This window comes from Monodon monoceros, unplaced genomic scaffold (genome assembly GCF_005190385.1).
Source record: "Monodon monoceros isolate NGI ecotype Baffin Bay Population unplaced genomic scaffold, NGI_Narwhal_1 Super_Scaffold_7, whole genome shotgun sequence".
NCBI lineage: Eukaryota > Metazoa > Chordata > Mammalia > Artiodactyla > Monodontidae > Monodon > Monodon monoceros.
In genome coordinates this window covers 8,615,823-8,640,524 of record NW_021703784.1, presented here as the reverse complement: position 1 = coordinate 8,640,524, position 24,702 = coordinate 8,615,823, and the positions used below count along the sequence as shown (strand labels likewise).

At 55.8% G+C, this 24,702-nt stretch overlaps 1 protein-coding gene across 1 annotated transcript; it reads left to right on the top strand.

Annotated features, from left to right (window-relative positions):
* Nucleotides 1-7,409: 7,409 nt before the first annotated feature.
* Nucleotides 7,410-23,426, top strand: ROBO3 (roundabout guidance receptor 3). The gene is made up of 28 exons (XM_029209710.1): nucleotides 7,410-7,569; nucleotides 10,588-10,914; nucleotides 11,332-11,489; nucleotides 11,977-12,097; nucleotides 12,194-12,332; nucleotides 12,655-12,782; nucleotides 13,064-13,188; nucleotides 14,345-14,516; nucleotides 14,831-15,036; nucleotides 15,255-15,336; nucleotides 15,641-15,806; nucleotides 15,992-16,158; nucleotides 16,678-16,802; nucleotides 16,992-17,217; nucleotides 17,436-17,557; nucleotides 17,816-17,987; nucleotides 18,083-18,268; nucleotides 19,073-19,096; nucleotides 19,186-19,228; nucleotides 19,427-19,566; nucleotides 19,847-20,041; nucleotides 20,211-20,349; nucleotides 20,519-20,731; nucleotides 21,111-21,259; nucleotides 21,705-21,815; nucleotides 22,027-22,194; nucleotides 22,679-22,869; nucleotides 23,199-23,426. The coding sequence occupies exons 1-27, from the start codon at nucleotides 7,410-7,412 to the stop codon at nucleotides 22,837-22,839; spliced, it is 4,125 nt and encodes a 1,374-aa protein (XP_029065543.1). The 3' UTR covers nucleotides 22,840-22,869; nucleotides 23,199-23,426.
* The last annotated feature ends 1,276 nt before the right edge of the window (nucleotides 23,427-24,702 follow it).

The following is a 24,702-nucleotide window of genomic DNA, read 5'->3' as shown; positions in this document are numbered from 1 at the left end:
CTTCCCCTATCCCACTCTTAGCTGATAACTTTACTTCCTATTTCATGGGGAATAGAGAAGCAATCAGAAGATAACTCCCGGGACTTCCCTGGTGGTCCAGTGGGTAAGACTCCGCACTCGCAATTCAGGGGGCCTGGGTTCGATCCCTAGCTGGGGAACTAGATCCTGTATGTGTGCTGCAACTAAGAATTCGCATGCCGCAACTAAGACCCGGTGCAGCCAAAATAAATTAAATTAAATTAAATTAAATCAAAAAGAAGATAATTCCCACTGGCTCCCACCATCACATCTTTCCACCTACTCGTGTCTGGACGCCGTACCCTCTTCTTGCTTTTATTGTGGAAGAACGATCTGTGTCCTAAGTGAAACTGTTCACTTGTGCACGAGACCCCGTCGTCTCTCCAGTCAAGGACATTGCTCCAGCCACGCTCCCCTCTCTTCTCTGAATCGTGGATGTCCCTTCTCTATTAGGTAATTTCAGTCAGCACAGAAGCAGGAGGCTTTCCCTCCCATTTTATTAAAAGAGATTTCTGATCCCACTTCTTTTTCAACTTTCTCCCCACAAATCTTCCCATTTCATCAAAACTCTAATTCCTTTGCTTCTATTTTCTCATGCCACCCCAATCAGAATTTGCTTCCACCCAACCACCAGAACTGCCTTTAACAAGGTCACAGTGGCATCCACATTACTGAATTTAATGACTCATCTTGGTCTTCATTCTAGCTCTTCTTATTCCATTTACTATAGATCCCTCCCTCCTCCTTCACTTGGTTGCCAGGATACCACACTCTCCCAGATTTCCTCTTATCTCTCTGGCTCCTTCTAAGCTTTCTTTATGCTTCCTCCTCAACTCCCTAAATTCTAAATATTTAAGTAACCAAAGCTCCAGTCCTTGGACCCGTTTACTTTTTTTTTCTATCTCCCTTGATGATCTCATCTAGTTTTGTGGCTTTCTATAGCATTTATTTGATGAAGGCTCTCAAATTTTTTTATAAGCAATACAAGTTTATTTAATTACTTTGGAAACAATCCCCCCCCAAATGATGCCTGAACCTAAAAGGTACATAAAAATGACCAACAATGTCTTAAAATAATAGAGCTGAAGGGCTCTCAAATTCATATCTCTAGCCTAGACTGCTCCTGTGAACTTCAAGACTAGTTCATCCCACTGCCCATTTGATAACACCACTGAGATTTCTAACAGGCATCTCAAACTTAACATGCCCCAAACTAATTTACTAATATTAACCATAAACTCTACAATATGTTAGGTTTCCCCATACCAGTAAAATCTTGTCAGCTCTATTTATATATGCTGATGTGAAAGGATACCCTAAACATATTGATGTTAACAAAAGCAGGCTGCAAAGCAGTACAATTAATATGATCATATTTGTGTTTTAAGAAGGATAGAGAGATATATGCTCTTTCTTAAAATCTGAAAGGATACACAAGAAACCATCTGTAGCTACCCCAGGCTGAAGAAGGATAAGAATGGTGTGAGGACTTTGTTCATCTCATACTCTTTTATTCTGCTTGGATATTCTTGCATGAGCATTTATTATGCCTAGGATAATAAAACTTTTTTTTTTTTTTTTGCGGTACGCAGGCCTCTCACTGTTGTGGCCTCTCCCTTTGCGGAGCACAGGCTCAGGACGCGCAGGCTCAGCGGCCATGGCTCACGGGCCCAGCCGCTCAGCGGCATGTGGGATCTTCCCGGACCGGGGCACGAACCCACGTCCCCTGCATCGGCAGGCGGACTCTCAACCACTGCACCACCAGGGAAGCCCTAAAACTATTTTTTAAACTAACAAAATAGGATCCCTAGCAGAGTATCAGAAATAATAGAGGGGGAAAGGGAAGGAAGAAAAACAGACAAAGAAGGTGTACTGGGTTAAATTTCAGAATGTAACCTTATTTGGAAGTAGGACCTTTTCGGTAGTTAAGAAGAGATCACACTGGATTGGGTTGGGCCCTAACCCAATGACTCGTATCCTTGTAAGATGTACACACACAGGGAAGAATGCCATGTGCAGACAAAGGCAGGGATTGGAGAGATGCGTCTACAAGCCGAAGAATGCCGAGGACTACCGGCATCCACCAGACCTGGGAGAGACAAGAAAGAAGATGTGGCATGTATATACAAGGGAATATTACTCAGCCATAAAAAGAAACGAAATTGAGTTATTTGTAGTGAGGTGGATGGAACTAGAGTCTGTCATTCAGAGTAAAGTAAGTCAGGAAGAGAAAAACAAATACCGTATGCTAACACATATACATGGCATCTAAAAAAAAAAAGAAAAAAAAAAGGTCATGAAGAACCTAGGGGCAAGACAGGAATAAAGACGCAGACCTACTAGAGAATGGACTTGAGGATATGCGGAGGGGGAAGGGTAAGCTGGGACAAAGTGAGAGAGTGGCGTGGACATATATACACTACCAAACGTAAAATAGATAGCTAGTAAAATAGGCAGTGGGAAGCAGCCGCATAGCACAGGGAAATCAGCTCGGTGCTTTGTGACCACCTAGAGGGGTGGGATAGGGAGGGTGGGAGGGAGACACAAGAGGGAGGAGATATGGGGATGTATGTATATGTATAACTGATTCACTTTGTTATAAAGCAGAAACTAACACACCATTGTAAGGCAATTATACTCCAATAAAGATGTTAAAAAAATAAATAAATATTAAAAAAAGAAAGAAATCTTCCTTAGAGCCTTCAGAAAGAGCATAGCCCTTGACTTCAGACTTGCAGCCTGCGAAAGGGAATAAATATGTGTTATTTTTGTCCACCTAGTTTGTGTTTTTTTTGTTATAGCAGCCCTAGGAGAATAATATAGAAGGGGAGAGAGACAGAGACAGAGACAGAGAATAAGAATGAATGGGAGGCACAGAGGGAAGGCTAGTGGGCTCTGCGGGGGCAGTTGTTGTGAGGACTGACTAGTTAATTGGGTGTATTCACTAAACCAATACGTACGGAGTGCTTGCTCTGTACCAAGTTTAATAAAAGGAATCAGGAAAACTCTTGTTTTCCCTAGCCTTTGTTCCATCTGTACTGGGATGTGGACATTTCTGCCCAGTTGCCTCCAAATTTCCAGACTTGGCGGTGTGTGTTGCACACTAACTCCCCCCATGCTCCTCCACTGGAACCCCAGGGGTGGGGGCCCGAGGCGGGGGCGGGGGAAGTGCGCTCTGGGACAAGGGGCCCTGGCCTATTATCTCAGCAGCTACAGGGGTTGAGCCAACAGACCCTGGCTCCTGCCGGGGGCTGGCTCCTGCTGTCTGCTTTCCAGCCGGGGGCCTATTCTTTGCTCTCTGATCCCCCCTCCTGTTTGGCCCCTGCAGGCTGGGTCAGTGCCCCCTGGCATCATTGCTCTGAAGCCAGCAGCCCTGCTGGGCCAGTCACTGGCATAGCCTAGTAGGGGTGGGGGACAGATGTTAGTTCCTTGTCCCCCTCCCCAACAAACACACACACATATGCTTGGTCCCTGGGAAAGGACCAAGGCAGAGAGAGTGATGGGAGGCTACAGGCTCTGGGGGGATGTAAATGGACTGTGTGTGTGTGTGTGTGTGTGTGTGTGTGTGTGTGTGTGTGTACTAGGGAGAGGCAGGGGCAGTAATCAGTGTGAGATAGGGGGGTTGTCCTCAGACTGCTCTCCTGGGCAATTACATGCCAGCAGCTCATCCACTACCAGCTGGCATGCAGGCTTTGAACCACCAAGAAGCTTCCCATACAATCCCCAGCTTGGCCACTGAAAATTCCCAGCTACGTTCTCTGGCCTATGTGATGGCTCTAGGCCATGGAAGTTGACCTGGGGTAGCTATTCTCTCCATAAACACACACACCCACACCCCAGACACACATTTCTTCCCACCAGACTCCATAACCCTATCAGAAGAAACTTACCCACTCTCTCCATAGACTCAACTCTCCCCATCCTCTCTGCCTCTTGCTACTCTCTTTTTTTGCCAACTCCCCTCAAAACTTCCTTTTCTCTTTTTTACTCTTTCTGAAGTGCAGACTGTTACTGATAAAACCCTGGGAAAGAAGTAGTCTCCTGAGGCAGCAGAAGGGAGGGGCCTGGAACTCAAGTCCTTTCTCCAGCCTAAGGTGGAAGTTAGACGAGGACCCTCCAATTACAGTGCACACACTGAGTGCTTTAGGTCAGGGGTCCCCAACCCCCCCGGGCTTCGGACCGGTAGCAGTCCCTGGCCTGTTAGGAACCGGGTTGCACAGCAGGAGGTGAGTGGCAGGCGAGCGAGTGAAGCTTCATTTGCTACTCTGCATCGTTCGCCTTGCCACCTGGACCATTCCCCTACCCACCCCTCATCGGTGGAAAAGATTGTCTTCCATAAAACCTGTCCCTGGTGCCAAAAAGTTGGGGACCGCTGCTTGAGGTGCTGTACCAGCGCCTGTGGTCTACAGGTTAGGAAAGGGAGACAGATGCAGCGAGTTACGTACTCTCTCTAAATAAGAGGTAGAAGCCAGAGCTGTGTTGGTCGTTTGTGTGGTGAGGTGGGGCAGGCAGTGGGGAGACGAACAGGAGGCAAACTCCTTCCAGAACTGCCTGTGGGAACAGCATAGAGAGAAGCAGGACTGGAAAATGTGCAGGGCCAGTGTCCGGGCTGCCCATCGGACCTTAAGAAAGGGAGGCTGGGCTTTTTCTGCCCACTCTCTGCCCCACGCTCTACTAAATCCAGGGCTCCAGGGACCCTGAGCGGGCTGGGAATTGGGCTGTGGTTGGGAGGTGTTTATTCTCCAATACACCCCAGTTGAGTACTGCACCCTCTTTTGGCATTTAATATGAGTTGGTCTAAAGGGAGAGTATTCTAGAGAAACAGAGAAGTACAAAAAAGGAAAGAGAAGAAACAAGAACAAAAAGTGGGGAGAGAGAAAAGAGTATTGAGAAGGAGTGAGGCGTAGAAGAGGGACAGGAGATTTGGGCCAGGAGAGTCTCGGAAAGGAAGAGAGTGGCCCTACTTTGTCCAGCCTCCAAACCCAGAATGCCAGGGATTAGGAAGCAGCCTTGCCCATGGGCTGAGTTGCAGCCTCCGCTCAGGGAACCCTGAGCAAATAGCCCTGATCCCCACATAAAGGGCCAATTAACTGCGCTGTCTCTGGGAACAAATCCGCTAACAGGGTGACAAGCCCCTAGACGCTGGCAGGCCCTGTGTTTGCTGAGAGGCCCACCGGGAGCAAATCAGGGGATTAGGAGGGGGCAGGAGCCACATGGTGGGATGCGGTTTCCTGTCTGCTGCAGCCCTCCCTGCCCCAGAGCAGGGCTGGTGCCAGGACGCCGGATTTCTGTCCTGGTTCATCCTCGGACGTGATGGAACCCAGGTGACCTGGGTGGGTCAGCAAGGAGGGGAGCAGAGGGCTCCTGAACCGGGGATCTGAAGCATCAGAGCAGAGCAAGTAGTCCAATTTCTCCTTAACGGATGGGCAAACAGGTCCAGAGTGTGAAATCTCACTGGCAAATATAGGATTGGGACGTCTGGGTTCGTCATTCCTGAAGGGATTGATTTCTGGTGGGAAAAATCTAACCCTTATCACCTCTCTTATCTGAATGCAGCCTCGTCCTGGAACAAGGATCAGACGTCAGGTCCTATCTCTTAGTAACTGGTCCTTGAGAAAGAATGTCACCAGCTCCTCTCCCACCTACCCCAATTTAAGGTCCGCTGGGGTTTAAGTCGTTTGTGGGGCGCCAGATTCCTAGTCCAGCAAGGACAGACGGGGTGCTGAAAGAACAGCTCCTAGGGCGCAGCCTCCGGTGGGGCACGCCCTGCCCCACTGCCCCGCCCCGCCTCCGCCCTTCTTGCTTCTGGCCTGGCGAAGTCACGCGCAGAGCTGAGGCGGGGCGGGGGGCCGTAGAAGGCACCTAAACGTCCGTTCGTTTGAGGCCCCCGAGGGCTGCTCTGAGGATTGAGGGAGGAGTTTGGGGACAAGCCCCCACCCTTTGACTAAGTCTCTAGTTCACTTGAGCGCTGCCTGCCTGAAATACCCAACTCCTGACTTCGCTTACGATGGGGTCTACGTCTGTGTAACACCCACCCCTCAGGATGTTGACCTGTTCACCCGCCTCCTCCCACTTCGGAAGCAGCCACTCCTCAAAGGTGATCTCCTCACACGGAGCCCTCCGGTTGAACCAGAACCCCACCATCAGCAAGGCCTTAGCTCAGATAGGCCCGGGCCTCTCTTCCCCTGACACCCCAAGGCCACCCCTAGCCTAGGAAAGTGTGTGTGTGTGTGTGTGTGTGTGTGTGTGGAGGGGGGCGACTGGGAGATCTTCAGGTACGAAGAACGCCAGAAAAGCCAGAAGCAGGCGGGTGGGGGGGTGTCGTGTCCCCTCCCCCTAAGGAGGATCGTTATCAAGTTTGAACTGATTTGAGCGAGTCTTCCATCAACCCCATGTCTTCTCTTGCACTTGCCTTTACAGGAACAATATTGCTCTCTTTGTCTTAGCCCCAGCCTCCCTGGCTCCCCTTCAGTCTCCTCCGAAAGGTGAGACAATTTAATAAAATATGTCAGAGCAAAGTAATGCAAAAGCATGCCGATAGATACGAGATGCCTGGGTTTCCCTGGGCTTTCCGCCTCCAGTTTTATCCCTGTTGAGTATCCTCAGGAACTACTAGATTAGTGGTGCGTCTGGGGCAAGGACTCCCCGGTCAAGACGCGCCACCTCATCCCCCGGTCTCTCGGCTGCAAACCAGGCGACTGCTGGGCAAAGGGGTGGACGCACCGCGGAATTATTCTCCGCCCACTCCCAACTCCCGCCCCAAACCACGCCAGCCGTCCGCACTCCCGCAGCAAAGGCCGGGGACTTGGGAGGAAGTGGAAGCCAGGACTCGGAGAGCTAGAGGAACGGTCTGGCCCTTTGCCTCAGTTTCCTAAAAGAGGAAAAGAGAGGAGGGATTCCTCCTTTGAAGTCAGGCAGAAGGGCAGAGTCCGAAAGAGCCTCATCCCTCATCTTGGGTGCTTTGAGAAAGGAGGGAAACTCTCCCGAGGTGTCCAGAACCGACGCGGGACTCGGGGCGCGGGGCGGGGACTCCGCATCTCGCGCGCGACGCGACTCTAGTCTCTGGCCCTGCTAGTGGCCGTCGGGGTGGGGGTGGGAGGGTGGAAGGCGGCGGATTAATCCCTTAATTACGCGGTGATCCGCGTGGCACCTGCTTTCTGCCCGCCCAGCTCCCGGGGGACCCGGGCACGGGGGGGTGGAGAGAGAAGGACGAGGGAAGGAGGAGGGCACGCGGAGGCACGCGCGGTACCCAGGCGCGCCGGCAGGAGAGCGGCACCGTGGCTGGGACAGCGCGCAGAAGCTGTAGAGGGGCTTACGGCTCCCGGCCCGCGGGTCTCAGACCCAGGGGCTGGGCCCCGAGCCCCCAGCCCCGGTCCCAGTCGGGTCGCGCCATGCTGCGCTACCTGCTTAAAACGCTGCTACAGATGAACTTGTTCGCGGACTCCTTGGGCGGGGACATCTCCAACTCCAGCGACCTGCTCTTTGGCTTCAACTCCTCGGTGGCGACGCTCAACCAAAGCCAGCTGACCCCCGGCGATCCTTATCTCAACGGTGAGACCCTGCCCCACGGGGACTTCGGATCCAGGGATGCGGTAAGGTGGGAGGGCGGCGTGGACGGGGAGTCCAAAGCGCTCCTGCCCCAAGGTTCGGGACCCAGCTACGCCCTCCCGCGCCTCCCGGGTGGTGGGGACCAATGGATAGTTTGGGGCTTAAAGCACCTGAGTGGGGATATCGGCGGGAGGTCGAGGGCTTGGGAGGAGTTGGCAGTTGAGTCCACCACTCCGCTCCTCCCCAACCGATGCCCACGGCCACCCCAGGTGAGAAGAACCGGAGTAAGAGAGGCCGGGACCCACAGCACGGAGGGTAGAGGAGGGGGCGCGGTCGCTGGAGGGCCTGGGCCAAGCCGGGCCACTCGGTGACCCACCCAGGTAACAGGTTTCCGTTCGGGACCCTAAGTTTTCCAAGAACTCACTTAGGACGAGGGTGATGACGCCAAAATGTTAAATGTGTTTGCTACAGAAGGCGACAGAGGCGGCGACCATTTCAGGGAAACTTAGAAGTTTGCCCCTCAGAGGTAGAACTCACCGCCGGCTCACCCCGGCAGAGCTGCGGCGGGCGGGCAGCGCTGGCGGGGAGGTCATTACCGCTAATTACGGTGATTAATAAATGATTGAGACAGCGCGCTTTCCCCTAGCGCTGCGGGGAGGCGGCGAGAGTAGATCTGCCGGAGCCTGGGGAGAGGGCCAATTGCGCCCCCTGCCGGCAGCATCGGGAACTCCCGCAGCCCTGAACGACTTTGCTGTTGATCCCCCTCTGGGCACAGCCTTCATCCCTCCGCCTCTACCCGCTCGAATCTACCAGCACCGTGCTGGGGACTCCAAGGTGGCAAGAAGGGAGACCCAGGCAATGGATGTGTGTTTGTGAGTGGGGTACTCCAGGTGCTGGGGGAGGAGCGCCAGAGCCTCATTAGCATGGTCATTAGCTATTCATTAGCTGCTGTCGAAGCATCTCCTGACACCGGGAATGACAGGGAAGAAATTCCAGGGAAAGGACGCCTGCAGCTGTGTCTACAGGAATTAGGGGGAAAGAGCCGATGAGAAGGGTGTGGTTTGTATGGAGGGAGCAAGGAGGAAGGAGATGGGGAATGAGATGGGATTCTCCAACCTCGTGACCCTCTTAGATTCCCAGGAGGTTAAGCACAGAGCCCTTCTCACGGACACCCCAGACGCGCCTCTGCTCCCCCAGCGCTCTTACAGTGTTTACACCACACATCGTCTCATTCAAACTCGAAAATTCAAGGAGGTGCGTTGATGGTCACATTCTGTGACTGAGAAAACAGACTCAGAGCGGATGAATAGTATCCTAATGGTCAGGAAAGCAACGTAAAGCTTGGCAATAACAAACCAACTTCCATTACACCCAAAGGCCATGTGAAGGGGGGAAAGGGAATTTTGGGGCCTGGAAGAATCTGATTCAGGTAGAGACTGTAGAGGTCAAGATAAGGTAAGGTGAGCCAGGGAGGAAGAGCCCTTAACTAAAGGTAGAATAGCCATATTCATGGAGTCTTCTTCCAAGTGCTTTACATACACTCTGGTCTTGTGACAACCCTATCACCAGTGCCACATTACAGGTAAAGAAACTTCGACCCAGACAAGTTCAATAATTCGCCCTAGTTCTGACAGCTAGGAAGTGTCAGCGTCTGAGATTCCAGCCCCGGTCGGTTCCACGACACCCCTTGAGCTCTTATCCACTCTAGGGTCGCTCACGGGGGGTCTGGTCTGCCTAAACGGGGACTGGAATGGGATGGAGGAGAAGAAACGAGTGAGAAGCAGAGGTTTCCATCTGAAAGGGAGGAAATCGAGAAAAATTCCTTCCTTCCCTAAGTGGGAGGGAAACCGATCTTCTTGTCCCTAACCGGTTAGATACCCTCTCCCCAGGATAGCAGCAGCACGGGGCAACCCGTGCAGCTTTGTCTCCACTAGAACTTCTTAAGAGCCGGGGCTGAGAAATGAAACCCAATCCCGTACAGAGAGGCTGGAAGCAAGAGGTCCCCGCGGATTTTGGAACTGGGGGTGGGGTGGGGCGTTGGGGGAGGGGGCGGGGGCGGGAGGCAGAGAACAGAAGCACGGGGCTGTCCCTGGTTATTTAAGGACACCAGGTTACGCGAGGCGGCAGCGACGCCTACTGGCCATAGGTTACAAATCCACTTTTGAAGAATCTGGGGGTGGGCGTCTGAGCTCAACCTGTTCGAGGATCCTGGATCCCAAACTGCAGAAGAAGCGAGCAGAAATCTGTAGGCCAAGTGAGGGGCAGGAGTAGACATGCGGGTGAACGGATCTGAGTGACCAAGGAAAGTGAGGAATTCCTCTCTCAATGATTCTTAGCCTTTCTTAACTATATCAACCTGTAGAATAATCTGTAGAAAACTATGCCCTCTTAGAAAAGGAGCGTTACTCACTATTCCACCATCATTTGCGTTCAATTCCCGTGACTTCACAGGACCCAGAAACGTGATTATCTGTGGGATGTCAGTAAGAGGGCACTGTGCCTATTCACGGGCTCCAGGATAAGGAGTCCTAGCTCTCAGCCCATCATTCACTTCTTCCCTTTCCTAAGCGGGGGGCCCCAGGCTGGGCCACAGTCTCCATATCGCTGGTCCGGGACCGCGCGGAGGCGAAGAACAAATTGTCGGCGCTGGTGCACCGCTTATGGTTGTTCACAGGTCTGTGAACCAGCGCGGGTGGGGGACTGAAAACCAGTCGGCTAGAGGCGCGGTCTACTTGCCAAGCCGTGGCCCAGTCACTCTGCACTTCAACTTGGCAGGAGGCTGGCGTCGTTAGCCGGCCTAGAAAGCCGGCCTAGGAGCAAGTGTCCAGATTCCTCTACTGATCTGCCTGTCCGCAGGCATCTTCTTTCCAGCCTAAGAACGTGCGGGGCACCTGTCCCGAAGGAGATACTCGACCCTACACACAGAGAGGGTGGGCAGGAGGGGATCTTTCTTCTCTCTGGAGATTCGATCTTTCTCCCGGTTTCCGGGTCTGAATGCTCTGCGCCCCCCACCCCCCTCAGGGTCAAAGGTCGGGCCGGAGGACGCGATGCCGCGCATCGTGGAGCAGCCGCCAGATCTGCTGGTCTCCCGAGGCGAGCCGGCCACGCTGCCCTGCCGCGCGGAGGGCCGGCCGCGGCCCAACATCGAGTGGTACAAGAATGGGGCGCGCGTGTCCACCGCGCGCGAGGACCCGCGCGCACACCGCCTGCTTCTGCCCAGCGGCGCTCTCTTCTTCCCGCGCATCGTGCATGGGCGCCGCGCGCGGCCGGACGAGGGTGTCTACACTTGCGTGGCGCGCAACTACCTGGGAGCGGCGGCTAGTAGAAACGCCTCTCTAGAAGTGGCAGGTAGGAGTCTCCTGGTTGCTTCCAGAGCCTCGGGAAGGCGGGAGGGCACCGGGTAATCCCATCCAGAGCTAGGCCCAATCTCAACCCATTCAGCAGCTTCCCTTTGGGACTAAGACCTTTGGTCTCTAAAGCCCTCGCTTTGGTCGGATGAGGAAGTGGGCCTGGTGTTGTCGCAACCCGGGAAGAGTTCCGGTCTGCGGTCTGTGGTGATCCACCTCTCCCCAAAACACTTTCCTGTGTCCTCACCCAGTTATGTCACCCCACACCCTATTTATTCCCCTGGTGGTCATTCATTCTCTCTCTCTCTCTCTCTCTCTCTCGCTCGCTCTCGCTCTCGCTCTCTCTCTCTCTCTCTCTCTCTCTCTCTCTCTCTCTCTCTCTCGCTCTCGCTCTCGCTCTCGCTCTCCCTCTCTCCAGTCCTCCGCGATGATTTCCGGCAGTCTCCTGGGAACGTGGTGGCGGCCGTGGGGGAGCCCGCGGTAATGGAATGCGTGCCCCCCCGCGGCCACCCAGAGCCTTCCGTGTCCTGGAAGAAGGATGGTGCTAGACTCAAGGAGGAGGAGGGAAGGATCACGGTGAGGGGTGGGGCCACGGCTGGGGATCCGACCGGGAGCCAGGGTCGGGGCCAGGGACATCCTGAGGGGCGAAGCCCTAGGCTAGGGGTCTGGGACATGTGTCAGAGGAGGAAGGCCTGAATCTAAAGGTCTTGGAGGGGCGGGGGGAAATGACCTGGAGGCGATAAAACAAGAGATTTGAAATTGGGGTATTAGCTAACCAGAGGCTGAGAGTCAGCTACTGAGTGGGGGATAAATCAGCAGAGGTAGGACGGAATCAGTGTAAGAAGGTCGGGATTATGATGCCCCAGGGACTGGTGGGAGGTGGTCTGGGCTGTGGGAGAAATGATCCACTTGAGCCCCCACCTTGCGCAAATCACTCAAGGATTCCTTATGTGATAAGTGGGTCAAATTCACTGGTCTTCTTCATTGGCTTGCTGTGAGGATCAGATAAACAAACATGCTTTGATGGCTATAAAGGATCAAGGTTTCCGTTATTACTCTGCAGTTCCGTGGAGGGAAGCTGATGATGTCACATGCGCTCAAGAGTGATGCAGGGATGTATGTGTGCGTGGCCTCCAACATGGCAGGAGAACGGGAGAGTGGGGCGGCCAAACTTGTGGTCCTGGGTAGGCACGTGGGGTTTTGGAGTCATGGGAGTGTGTAGCCTGGGGAGGGAGGAACTGAGCAGACCTCCTGACCACTCAGTCACTCACCCTGCACAGAGCGTCCCTCATTCCTGCGTAGACCAGTGAATCAGGTGGTCCTGGCTGATGCCCCCGTGGACTTCCCATGTGAGGTGCAGGGGGATCCCCCGCCTCGTCTACGCTGGCGCAAGGAGGATGGGGAACTGCCCACAGGCAGGTGAGAAGCCCCCTCCTACTGCCTGTAAGGAGACCCAATCAGCTCAAGAACATACCCAGCCCTAGAAAACTGGGGCGGGGGGTGGGGGGAAAGGAAGGCAGATGCCTCTCACTTGCTGGCACAGAGAAGTCTGTTCCCCAGAGCCCGTGGCCCCTGCGCTAACCAGTCCCCACCTCCGTTCATGGGTCCATGGGTAGCAGCTTCTGTCCCTGTTGAGGTCTACCTTGTCCTTATGTACCCTGATCCCAGTGTCTGTCCTGGGGTGGGTGAGAAAGGGTCTGTAGCTGTGGCCAATCCAGCCTGGGGGTGGGGGGTGGAGCAGGTATGCGATCCGGAGCGACCACAGCCTTTGGATCGGGCGTGTGAGCGCCGAAGATGAGGGGACTTACACCTGTGTGGCGGAAAACAGCGTGGGCCGCGCCGAAGCATCCGGCTCCCTCAGTGTTCACGGTGAGGGCCCCACCTGGGACTGCCTGCAGCAGGGATCAGACGAGGGAAGACGGAGGATGGGTGGAGGTGGAGAATGAGGAGAAAGGACAGAGCAGGAGATATGAGTGCATCCCCTGAGACTTCTGGAAGGAGAGGAAGGATGGGAAAGCTAAGCAGGCTTGAGCAAAAGACAGACATCTGCTCCTGCTTAAGCCAAGCTCAGGCGTCTCTCTCCTGTTCCCTCTGTCCCCCTTCTTAGTACCCCTGACTCCCTGTTCCTTTATCTCCCCTCCCCTTCCCAGTCCCACCCCAGCTGGTGACCCAGCCCCAGGACCAGATGGCGGCTCCTGGAGAGAGCATAGCTTTCCAGTGCGAGACCAAAGGAAACCCCCCGCCTGCCATCTTCTGGCAAAAGGAGGGAAGTCAAGTAGGTGGCCAGCTCCACAGGCCTTCCCACCAGCTTCTCCTCTGGGTCTCAGCCATCCTCCTTCTACATTCTGCAAACTTCTCTCTGGGGTTCAGTCTTAGCTTTCCTTCCAGAAACCTGTGCAAGTTATTTGGGAGGATTAAATAAGATAGTGAATATAAAAGGCCTGGAACATATGATAATATGTTTTGGTGGTAGGGAAGAGTCCTGTATGGTAATTTCTTGGAGAATCTTTCTGTTTTGGGCAAGGCTGTCCTGAGGATGTAGCATGATCCAGTTAGATCCTTCCTCCTCCCCACGCCTGGGGTCTGGGCTTTAACATTCTGCTCCGGAAAGCGAGTACTGTACCAAAGCTGCTCAGGGTAGAACATTACATGCTTTTCTAATTACAAAGGACTTCCACCAGGGGGAACTCACAGACACCCCTCAACCTCAGCAAACAGATCTCAGCATATAGAATTGGAATGAACATGAACTGAAGTTACAACACAAGTAACTCCCTCCAAGGGAAGGGTGGGAATTTTGCTACTGGGAAACAGGGTCAGTAGAATAAAATAAGTCTCATTAACCCCATCCCACTGGGAAACCAGGCCACCCACTGCCTCGTTGCAAATCCACAGCCACAATTTTCCAACATCTTCTCTAGCACTGGGGACTGCTGCATTTTAATTAGATTCTTAAATGAATCAAAATGCTGATGGTAGTAGAGGGTGGGAATAGGTGTCAGTCAGGGGCTCAGCATGGTGCCATTAAAACCTGCTTCCCTACCTTCTGTGTATCTAACGTAAAACGTTAAAGCCAGAAAGAAGGGGAAAGTACTTAACATTTATCATCCAATGTATTGAAAGAGTTTCAGGTCATCACCTGACTGAATCCTCATAAGTATCCTCTAAGAGTCAAATTTGGGGAAATTGGGGCTCAGGAAGGCTTGCTCAGTTTCCTGACTGGTAGAGCCGGGATGTGCACCCCCCAAATCATCTAATAAAACTCCCTTATTCTTGTGAATAGGGTTAACTAGTTTGCCTAAGGTCACAAAACTGGCTTGGGACAGAGTATGAACTAGAAGCTTAGGAATTCTCTGGGTCCTGGGGTTGGTGAGAATGGGGAGCTCTCCCTGCCAGCTGCCAGGTGGCTTGGTTGCTTGCTCTGTCCCCAGGCCCTGCTATTCCCCAGTCAGTCACTTCAGCCCACGGGGCGCTTCTCAGTCTCTCCCAGAGGCCAGCTCAGCATCGCTGAAGTGCAGAGCGGGGATGCTGGCTACTACGTGTGCCAGGCTGTCAGTGTGGCCGGCAGCATCTTGGCCAAGGCTCTGTTGGAGGTGAAAGGAGGTACGTGCCCATGGAGACAGGGCTGGACTCATGGCCTGGAAGGAGATCATGGCTTAAAGAGATCTGTTTTTCTTGGATTCTCTGTAATATGTCTGCAAGGGGAGAGGCATGTTCCTGAGACATGTCCTTGAAGTTTGGAAATCAGGTACAGAAGCCACTAATAGATGGCTGATCCCACACAGACAACAGATGGTTATGGAAGCTCCCCTGCAATATCCAGGGGAGGGGAAGTGAAGGAGCAGAGATGAGGACAAGGGGCTGGTTGCCTGAACCCAGGACCCTCGCCTGAGGTGCCCAAGTTCTTCCTCTCTCAGCCTCCCTGGATGGGCTGCCTCCCATCATCCTCCAGGGACCAGCCAATCAGACGTTGGCACTTGGCTCCTCTGTGTGGCTGCCATGCAGAGTGACTGGGAACCCTCAACCTAGTGTCCAGTGGAAGAAGGATGGGCAGTGGCTGCACGGGGATGACGTCCAGCTCAACCTAATGGCCAACGGTACCCTGCACATCGCCAGTGTGCAGGTGAGTCTCACTCCTGGGGCCCAAGTAACTGAGAATGGCCACGTGGTCCACATGCCCAACTCTAGTACCTGCTGCAACTTGAACTCCACCTCTGCCCCTCTGCTCTCAGACCACCTAGAGTGGACAGCATCCTCCCCATCCTTCTGTATACCCACCTCCACTCCTTCGCCCTACCTTGCTCCACTCCCAGTTTGCCAGTCCTCCACCCTCTCCTGCAGGAGATGCACATGGGATTCTATAGCTGTGTGGCCAAGAGTTCCACAGGGGAGGCCACCTGGAGTGGCTGGCTTAGGAGGCGGGGTGAGTTTTTCCTTTGTTCCCTTGTTTTGCCAGCATCCTTCTCCAAACCTGCTTCAAAGGTGGCCAGTACCTCCCCAAACCCCAGGACTGATTTTATCTTCCAAATGCCATGGCCATGGTGGTGGGGAAAAGGAGGACAGAAGTGGTGCCCTTGAGAGGCACAAGTGAGCAGGGGTTAGTTCACTATGTCCCCCCTCCACCATCACCACTGTCACAGCGCCACAGCTCCTCTGGGAAGGAGGACGGTTACGCTGGGGCCATCTTTTCCCCATCCTTCTACTCAAAGATTATCTCCTCACTGCAGAAGACTGGGGAGTATCACCAGACCCCCCTACAGAACACAGTACCCCTCCGGGGCCTCCCTCGCAACCAGTGGTCACTGACATTACCAAGAACAGCATTACCCTGACCTGGAAGCCTAACCCACAAGCTGGGGCCACAGTCACCTCTTATGTGATAGAGGCCTTCAGGTAAGGAGAAGGTTTTGAATGCAAACATGGAAAGTTACAAGGAGGGGCCCCTGTGTCCTTAAAGGCTTTGCTGTTGTGGCGAGAGGTTTGCCAGGGTGAGGAGGTAGTAGGGGGTGACAGAGAATGGATGAGATGAAATAGACAGGTTGGGCTCGGACAGCTCTGTCACCTCATTCTTGTTGTAGCCAAGCCTCTGGCAACATGTGGCGGACGGTGGCAGATGGCGTGCAGCTGGAGACACACACCGTCAGTGGCCTGCAGCCCAATACCATCTACCTGTTCCTGGTGCGAGCCGTGGGAACCTGGGGCCTCAGTGAGCCCAGCCCCGTCTCCAAGCCCGTCCGCACCCAGGGTAAGGTCAGGGTCTCTGGATCACGGGTATTACGTGCAACATGGCAGAGCACCCCCTCCCTGCAAACCATAGCACCTGCCTGGTTCCAGGTCTGTCCTGGTGGCCCGGCCTGGAATAGGTGGTCATGCTTCCCTTTCACTGAGGGAACAAGAGAAGAGGAGAGAGAGAAAGAGAGGAAGATTGATTCAGTCATCTTGGTAGCTCCTCACTTCTGAGGCTTTACCCACAGAAAACACAGATTATAAGTAGAAGGAAACTTGGAGGGTCATCTTCATGTGAGAGATGAGGAACAGGGCCTTTAAAGGGCGCATATGTAGCCATGCAGAAAGAATACTCACGTTAGCTGGACACCCTGGCCCACCTCTGGAAGCTCTTCCCCTGACCAGCCTGTTCCTGACCCCGGAATGCGCTCCGAGGTCCTAAGTAGCGGTCTGTGGGGCAGGGCAGACGTGGAACATACACCCTCAGTCCGACTCCCTGTCCCGGTGGCCCCTGCTGAGTGCGCTCTTTGGTCAATAGACAGCAACCCATCCGGGCCAGTGGAGGAGGACCCGTGGAGAGGCCAGCGGGGACTGGCTGAAGTGGCTGTGCGTCTGCAGGAGCCCGTAGTCCTTGGGCCCCGGACCCTGCAGGTGTCGTGGACTGTGAGTGTGGCCTAGGGATGAGGTTAAGGGCGGAGATGATGATGGGGGACAAAGGGGCCTCCAAGAATGGGTATGGGAGAGTGCGAGGTGAGTGGCTGGGGAAGATGGGTGAGTGGAGGAGGGGCTGGGACTGGAGGACTTGTGTGGCTCCAGCTCTCCCCCTGGTGTGCTTTGTCCTGTCTCCCACAGGTAGATGGCCCAGTCCAGCTGGTACAAGGTTTCCGGGTGTCTTGGAGGGTAGCAGGTCCTGATGGGGGAAGCTGGTCAGTGCTGGACCTACAGTCGCCAAGCCAGCAAAGTACTGTGCTAAGAGGACTCCCCCCAGGGACTCAAATTCAGATCAAGGTTCAAGCTCAAGGCCAGGAGGGGCTGGGGGCTGAAAGCCCCTTGGTGACCAGGAGCATTCCTGAGGAGGGTAAGGGGGTGGGGCCCAGAGCTGATGGGTGGACAAGAGGGAAGAAGGAGTGGGGGAGGATGAAGGTTTGCCTGGGGAGAGCAAGGAGCCAGTGGGAAGGGGGGATGCATCTCACTTCCCTAAGATGTTAGAACTGGGAGGATGAGGAAGGTTGGGGCAGGAGGGGCAGCTTGCAATGACTGTCTGTGTTCTTCTCACCATGCTCCACCCTGGCCCAGCCCCCAGTGGTCCCCCCCAGGGAGTGGCAGTGGCCTTGGGGGGTGACGGCAACAGCAGTATCACTGTGTCTTGGGAACCTCCGCTCCCCTCCCAGCAAAATGGGGTCATCAAGGAATACCAGGTGCAGGGGTTGAGGAGGTGGGCGGGCTGGGGAGTGGAGGGAGAGGGAGGATGGAGGCGTTAGGATTCGGGAGGAGGGAACCTAGGACTGGCTCTGGGACTGGAGACGAGGCTGGGGGAAGAGGAGAGAGGTTTCAGAGTGCCCTCTCTGAATTGAATTACGCCCGGCTAAGCCCTTTCTACCATTCAGAGCTTCAAGTTTCCCCGTGAGGCCAGAAGCCACTTCTGAATCTCTAAACCCGGGTCTCGGCCTCCCCAGATCTGGTGCCTGGGCAATGAGAGCCGCTTCCACCTCAATCGGTCCGCGGCAGGCTGGGCGCGCTCGGCGGTACTCCGGGGACTGCTGCCCGGTCTCCTCTACCGGACCCAGGTCGCGGCGGCCACCAGCGCGGGCGTGGGCGTGGCCAGTGCCCCGGTGTCGGTGCAGCTGCGTGAGTCCGGAGGGGGTGGGAGGGCGGGGCTGGGAGTTAAGGGGGGTCCTGGGGTAGCGGTGCCTCTACTCCCCTCACCTCTCTGACCCCCACAGCGTCTCCGCCGGAACTGGAGCCTGGGCTCGAGGCGGGCCCAGGGCTGGCGGAGCGGCTGGCGAGGGTGCTGCGGGAGCCCGCCTTCCTCGCGGGCAGCGGCGCCGCAGGCGGGGCGCTGCTCCTCGGGCTCTGCGCCGCCCTCTACCGGCGCCAGAGGCAGCGCAAGGAGCTCAGTCACTACACGGGTGAGAGCCCGGCCCGGGGGCAGCGCGAGAGGCGGGGCACAAGGGCGTCGCGGAAATGGAAAGGCGGTCCTTGGAGTGGGCGGAGCCTGGAGATCCCGCCCCCCCAGGGAGGGAGGCGGGGAGGATGGAAAGAGAGGAGGAGGGGCTCAACAGCTCCCGGAGCGGCGTCGGGCGAGGGGTCGCACGGGAACTCAGCCCCTTGGACAGGGGCCGGGTGCCCAAGATGGAACCGACAGCTGTCGGGACCTGGGCTTGGGGGGTGGGGTGACGGGGAAGATCGGGGCCCAGAGGGGGCGGGGCGGGACCTGAGTTTGCTGAGAGGAGTGAGATTTGTCCTTAAAATGCCTCGGGAAGGAGCAGGCTTTGCGGTCAGCCTCAGTAGAGAAGGGGCAAGTCTGGGGGTCGGGGGGCGGAAACTCACTTCCTGGGGGTCGGGGGCTGGCAGAGGGAGTGTGGCCAGGATCCCAGGCGATAAATTGTCAGGCGGGGTCCGGATGGAAAGGGGGGACCCGCTGAAAGGAGGAGACTTGAGTTCTGCTTCTCCCTGGGAAGGGGCGTGTCCGGAGAGATGCGAGGTCTCTTAGTTCAGAGGTTCTCAATCTTCGCTACCAGGAGTCACTTGGGGAGCTTTAGAAAATTACTGATGCCTGAGTCGCACCCCTAGGAATTCCGATGAAATTGGTCCAGGGTACAACCTGAGTGGTGGAATTAGGACCAGGCCCAAGGAGTGGACCAGAATATGGATATTTCTGACTTTTCTCCCCATTTCCCCTCTTCTTTCCCTCACGGGTTCCTTTTCGGAAGCCTCCTTTGCTTACACACCTGCAGGTAAGACATCTCTGCCCCCGGGGTGGGGGGGGCGGGGTTCGGACCCCAGGTAGCCGCGCTTCTCACACTCTCCCCGTCGTCTTCCCCAGTGTCCTTCCCACACTCAGAGGGCCTGTCGGCAGCCAGTTCCAGGTAATTCTCTTAGCTCATCTCCCCAGGAGGAGACCACTCCCTTCGTCCCAGGCCCAGCTGCCTCCCCGTGCTGACCTCCGCCCTCCTCTCACCGCCATACTCACCGTTACTGTCCTCCAGCTCCCATTACCCCTGCCTCCCTTACTTCGCTGGCCTCTTCAGGCTCTCTGTCCCCAGCGTTCACCTGCTGTCCCTCAGGCCACCAATGGGCCTCGGCCCTGCTCCTTACCCGTGGCTGGCAGACTCGTGGCCGCACTCATCTCGCAGCCCCTCGGCCCAGGAACCCAGAGGAAGCTGCTGCCCCAGCAATCCTGACCCAGACGACAGATATTACAATGGTGAGGAGTTCTGCTTCCCTCAGGGGTACACCAGGAGGCCCTGCACCCTCCCTCCTCCCGACCGGCTGGGGCAAACTGAAGGGGGCCAGGGGGTCCCAGTCTTGCTGAGGCTGTGTGATCCTTGGGAGGCTGTGAGTGGGGGGAGCCTCTCTCATGCCTTACCTTTACCCCGGATTGGGATAGGGGAAGAAGTGGCATCCCCTTGTACCCTCCATTCTCCTGTTGTCCTCTATTTTTCTGGCCCGTCCCCTCCCCGGGCCTCCCTCTTTCTCCCCCTCAGAAGCAGGGATCTCCCTTTACCTGGCTCAGACGGCCCGGGGAGCTGCCGCCTCTGCTGAGGGTCCTGTCTACAGCACCATTGACCTGGCCGGCGAGGAGCTGCAGACCTTCCACGGGGGGTTCCCTCCACATCCCTCAGGGGAGCCAGGCGACTGGAGCCAGTATGCTCCTCCAGAATGGAGCCAGGGGGACAGTGGTAGGACTCCAGTTCCCAACACCCCCATTTTAGCCCTGAGCAGCATCTTCCCCAAAGAGTATCCTCCACCCTCCCTTCTGGGACCTAGCCCAGCACTCCTTTCTGACACGTCTCACCTCTGCCTCTTTCCTGCCTGTATCTTGCTGTGGCCCCATCCTGCTCTCCTCAGGAGCCAGGGGAGGCAAAGTAAAGCTTCTGGGAAAACCTGTACAGACGCCCTCTCTCAACTGGCCAGAAGTGCTGCCACCCCCGCCCCCTTCCTGTGAACTGAGCTGCCTAGAGGGGCCTGAGGAGGAGCTGGAGGGCCGGTAAGGATGCGCCTCGCCTGCAGATGCCCTGTACACATGGGACCAGCCCAGGGCCTCCTGTCGGCGGAGGGCAAAGATGCTGGGAGAAGAAGGGAAGGGGGCAGCGGAAGGCCAAAGGGAGGGTATGAAGCTACTCAGTCACCCCGCCCTCCTGCCTCTTTGCCCCCAGCTCAGAGCCGGAAGAGTGGGGCCCACCAGTGCCCGAGAGGAGCCACGTGGCAGAGCCCAGCACCAGCGGGGGGTGCTTGGTCCCTCCGTCCCGAGGGGAAACCCCCTCTCCCACACCTTCCTATGGACAGCAGTCCACAGCCACTCTTACCCCCTCACCTCCTGACCCTCCCCAGCCCCCCACTGACATTCCCCATCTCCACCAGATGCCCAGGTAGGGAGGTGTATAGTACCTTGCATGTTACAGGCCCTCCGTACATATCTATTCAGTGGGTGAATGGGTGGGTGACCAGATGGATGGATGAATCTGGGCCCAGAGGTCTCATGGCTGTATCAGGGTGCAAGTGTGATTTGGGGAGAAATGTGGAGGCTGGCAAGGTCTCTCACTCCCGACACTCATTGGAGGGACTCTGCAAGCTTCCTGGGGCAGTTCAAAGTTGGCTTTCCTCGTATTCCACGAGCATGGGAGCGTGTGGAGGACGGGCTGTGTCCTATTCATCTGAGTGTTAGGTTGATTGTTTAGCACGGTGCCTGGCACACAATAGGCACTTACTGTCCGTTGAGCAAACAAATGAAGCCTCATGTCATTGCAGGAGGGCGCCCCTTGGGCCAAGTTCCCCTCTCAGTGTATCCCAGCCCACGCTGAGCAGCCGTGAAGGGAGGCCTGCTGGCCTGGGTGCTGACCCCACGGCCCTCCATCACAGCCCCAGCGCTGCCGCTAGTACAGCCAGCAGTGCCCCAGGTGAGTCTGTAGACCCCTCAACTGGCCTCCACCTCCCCACCCCCCGGAAGCTTGTTTCCCCTTCACCCTCAAGCCCCTTTCTTTTTCTTTTTTTTTAAATAACTTTATTTATGTATTTATTTTTGGCTGCATTGGGTCTTTGTTGCTGCGCGTGGGCTTTCTATAGTTGCGGCGAGCGGGGGCTACTCTTCGTTGCGGTGTGCGGGGTTCTCATTGCAGTGGCTTCTCTTGTGGAGCATGGGCTCTAGGCGCGCGGACTTCAGTAGTTGTGGCGCACGGGCTCAATTGCTCCGTGGCCTGTGGGATCTTCCCGGACCAGGGCTCGAACCCGTGTCCCCTGCATTGGCAGGCGGATTCTCAACCACTGCGCCACCAGGGAAGCCCCTAAGCCCCTTTCTTGATCCACTCTCTTACCCGCTCCTACCCCCATCTCCCAATGCCACAGGGAGAACCCGGCAGGCGCCTGGGGAGATGACTCCTCCACTTCACGGGCCCCGTGCCCGAATCCGGAAGAAACCCAAGGCTCTTCCCTACCGGCGGGAGCACAGTCCAGGGGGTGAGGGGGCCGTGAGCCTGGGAGGTGGTGACACTAGGGGAAGCAGGCAGATAACCAAGGGTGAGCTCTGCGGGTTGGAGGAGGGAGCGAGTGGACCCAAACCTTGGGCTGTTTGTTCAGCGCCCTCTGACGCCGGGGAGTGGGAGTGGGAGTGGGAGAAAGGCCCGTATAGGGAGAAGCAGGAGAGCGCTGAAAACAGGTCTCTCCCCAGACTTGCCACCCCCTCCCTTGCCGCCACCGGAGGAAGAGGCAAGCTGGGCCCTGGGGCTGAGGGTGGCAGGCAGCATGTCCTCCTTGGAACGGGAGCGGGAACACGGTGGGGAGAGGAGAGTGGCGCAGGCCGGGCCCCTGGGGGCCTGGCGGGGCCCGCACCTGGATGGTAAGGAGGGCCCCTGCTGCACAAGAGGGTGGGCGCTGGGACTGGAGCCTAACAGGGTGGTACGGACCGTGCCACTGATGCACTCATTTTCAACCCAGCTCACCCCTGACCTCCAGCTGGGAGGAGGTCAACATTTGCTCAACATCAAAGACACTTGTCTCTTCAGCTCTCTTTGAGCAAAATCCCCTTAAGTTCCCAAGTTGTATCCGTTCCCAGGACTGAAGCCCAGAGGAGAAAAGAGAGGGGGCCGGGCGCTCTGTCCCTCCTTTCCCAAGGCCCTCTCTGCGTGGGAGTTCCCCACGGGTTTCTGAGCACGTGTTATGTAAAGGCCATGGGCTGTGCGCTCTGCTTCTCCTCAGACCCCCAGGATGGTCTGCCCTCAACTCTGCTTCCAGAGCTGGGATGGCGGTTAGGGGGGCACGGGGGCAAGCAGCGATGTTCTCCCCCTGCCTGGGCCCAAATGCCCCTCTGTCTCGTGCTGCAGAAGAGGCCTGGCTCCCCTACAGCCGACCAAGCTTCCTGTCCCGGGGCCAGGGCACCAGCACCTGTTCCACAGCCGGCAGCAACTCTTCGAGAGGCTCTGGCAGCTCTCGGGGCTCCCGGGGCCCTGGCCGGAGCCAGAGCCGGAGCCAGAGCCGGAGCTAGAGCCAAAGGCCAGGACAGAAGCGTGGAGAGGTAGGGGCTGGGGATGACAAAAAATGAGAGTGGAGGGCTAGGGAGCATGGGCCACGGGATGATTAAAACTAGGAAGGCAGAGAGGTCTTCTGGGGGAAGTGTCAAAAGGAAGGGACCCCGTGAGTAAGGAGGAAGAGAGGACTCCTGGAGCACAGGTGACAAAGGATGAAGACACATGACATAACAGAGGGGCCAGGCTCTGTAGGAGAGCTGGATCGGGAGAGAGGCTGACCAGAAATGAGGTGCATCCCCACTGGGTCCTGTTTGTCCTGACCAGCGCCTTGCAAACCAGCCTCTTTCTCTCTCTCTCTCTCTCTCTCTCTCTCTAGGAACCAAGATGACCTTTGATGAACTACCAGAAATTCCATGGGGAAGGGCGTGTCCCTGGGCTGGGAGCCTGAGCAAGAGCCCCTCCCCTTGGTGAATGAGGGCTGAGCAGAGAGGAGCAGGGAGGAGTCTCTTCCCTCTCAGCAATGATGCATGGGGCTCCCTGAGAAATTGGCCTAGAAGCCAGGAGCCAGCTCTTCCCTTGCCATCTGGGACCCATTCATAAAAAAGACAATAAAAAGAGTCTGATCAGAGCGGTTGTACCCCAATAAAGATGTTAAAAAAAAAAAAAAAAGAGTCTGATCAGAGCCCTGGGCCCTGCTTGTCTGGTTTTGTGCAGGATGTGGGGGGGAAGGGGGCTGCGAGCGTGTGTATATCATTTGAGCTTCATCGGCTGAAAGCACTAGGGGAGGGCAGGGCTAAGAGATGCCACCTGTTTTGCCTCCAGAAGATGCTGAAGCCACCGTCTTCCCAGTTACAACCAGAAGGACTTTCCGAATAACCAACGGCGAGAATCTTGTCCCGCCTTCCCAGAGCGGAGCCAGGCCCTCCCTTGGTGCCCTCCTCCCCTATCAGGAAATATACCCCTTACAATAACAGTAATTTTTAAAAACTCAAAGAAAGGAGGAGCTGATGGGGGAAATCCCAGCCAAGAAGGAAAAACAGGCTTTTTCAGACAACCACCACACCCCCTCACAAAGGGTGTGTGTAGACGGGCACCTCTTAGCCAGATTAGGCCCAGATGTAGTTGGTTAGACTGGCAGAGAATTTCTTTTTAATTTTGGCCACGAACGCCATCGTCCCCATCACTCCCGAACCCACAGCCCACGCCACTCACTGGGCACTGAGGTCTGTTTCCTTCTCACTTGCCCAGTGACTGCTCCGGGCTCTCAGGGGATGGCCGCTGACCCCCCAGTCCCAGGCTCTGACCTCTCCTGCCACTTTGACCTAAGTGTGTACAAATCCCTTTTTTCTCATTTCGTCTGGCAAATGAGGTTGGCATGTTTTCAAAAGGAATTTTACCAGGAAGCTAAAAGAAAAATAAAATCCAAAAAAGGAAAAGCAAATAAAGAGGAACGGATGTGTATCCAGAGCACTGATGCCTCATCCTGAGGTCACGACCCTGGGCATGCTCAGTAGCAACCGCCCAGCTTGTGGCTTCTGCCCCTGACCTTTCCCGCCAAGCGAGAAGGATGCAGCCCTGCCTGCCCTCCAGTGGTTTTCTGTGGCTCAGGCTCTGGAAGTCCTGCCCCTCCATTCCTCTGTTCTGTTTTTTGTCTGAAGGGTGCCCACTAGCCAACCCTTACAGGTGGTTCTACCTTTTGTGAAACTTAGCTCCTTTGTCTATTTTAAGAAACCATCTGGGACTGGTCTTTGGGGAGGGCAGCTGGGACCCCTGAAAGCAGGAGTTGTCTTCACAGGACAAGTTGCTAAGACCAGCAGACCCCGAAAATCCCCCACCCCTGGGACCCCTGAAAGCAGGAGTTGTCTTCACAGGACAAGTTG

Coding starts and splice junctions, on each gene's coding strand:
- ROBO3 (XM_029209710.1), top strand. CDS start 7,410: ATGCTGCGCTACCTGCTTAAAACGCTGCTACAGATGAACTTGTTCGCG. Junction 11,490..11,976: donor AGGAGGAGGGAAGGATCACG/GTGAGGGGTGGG, acceptor ATTACTCTGCAG/TTCCGTGGAGGGAAGCTGAT. Junction 20,732..21,110: donor CATCTCCACCAGATGCCCAG/GTAGGGAGGTGT, acceptor ATGTCATTGCAG/GAGGGCGCCCCTTGGGCCAA.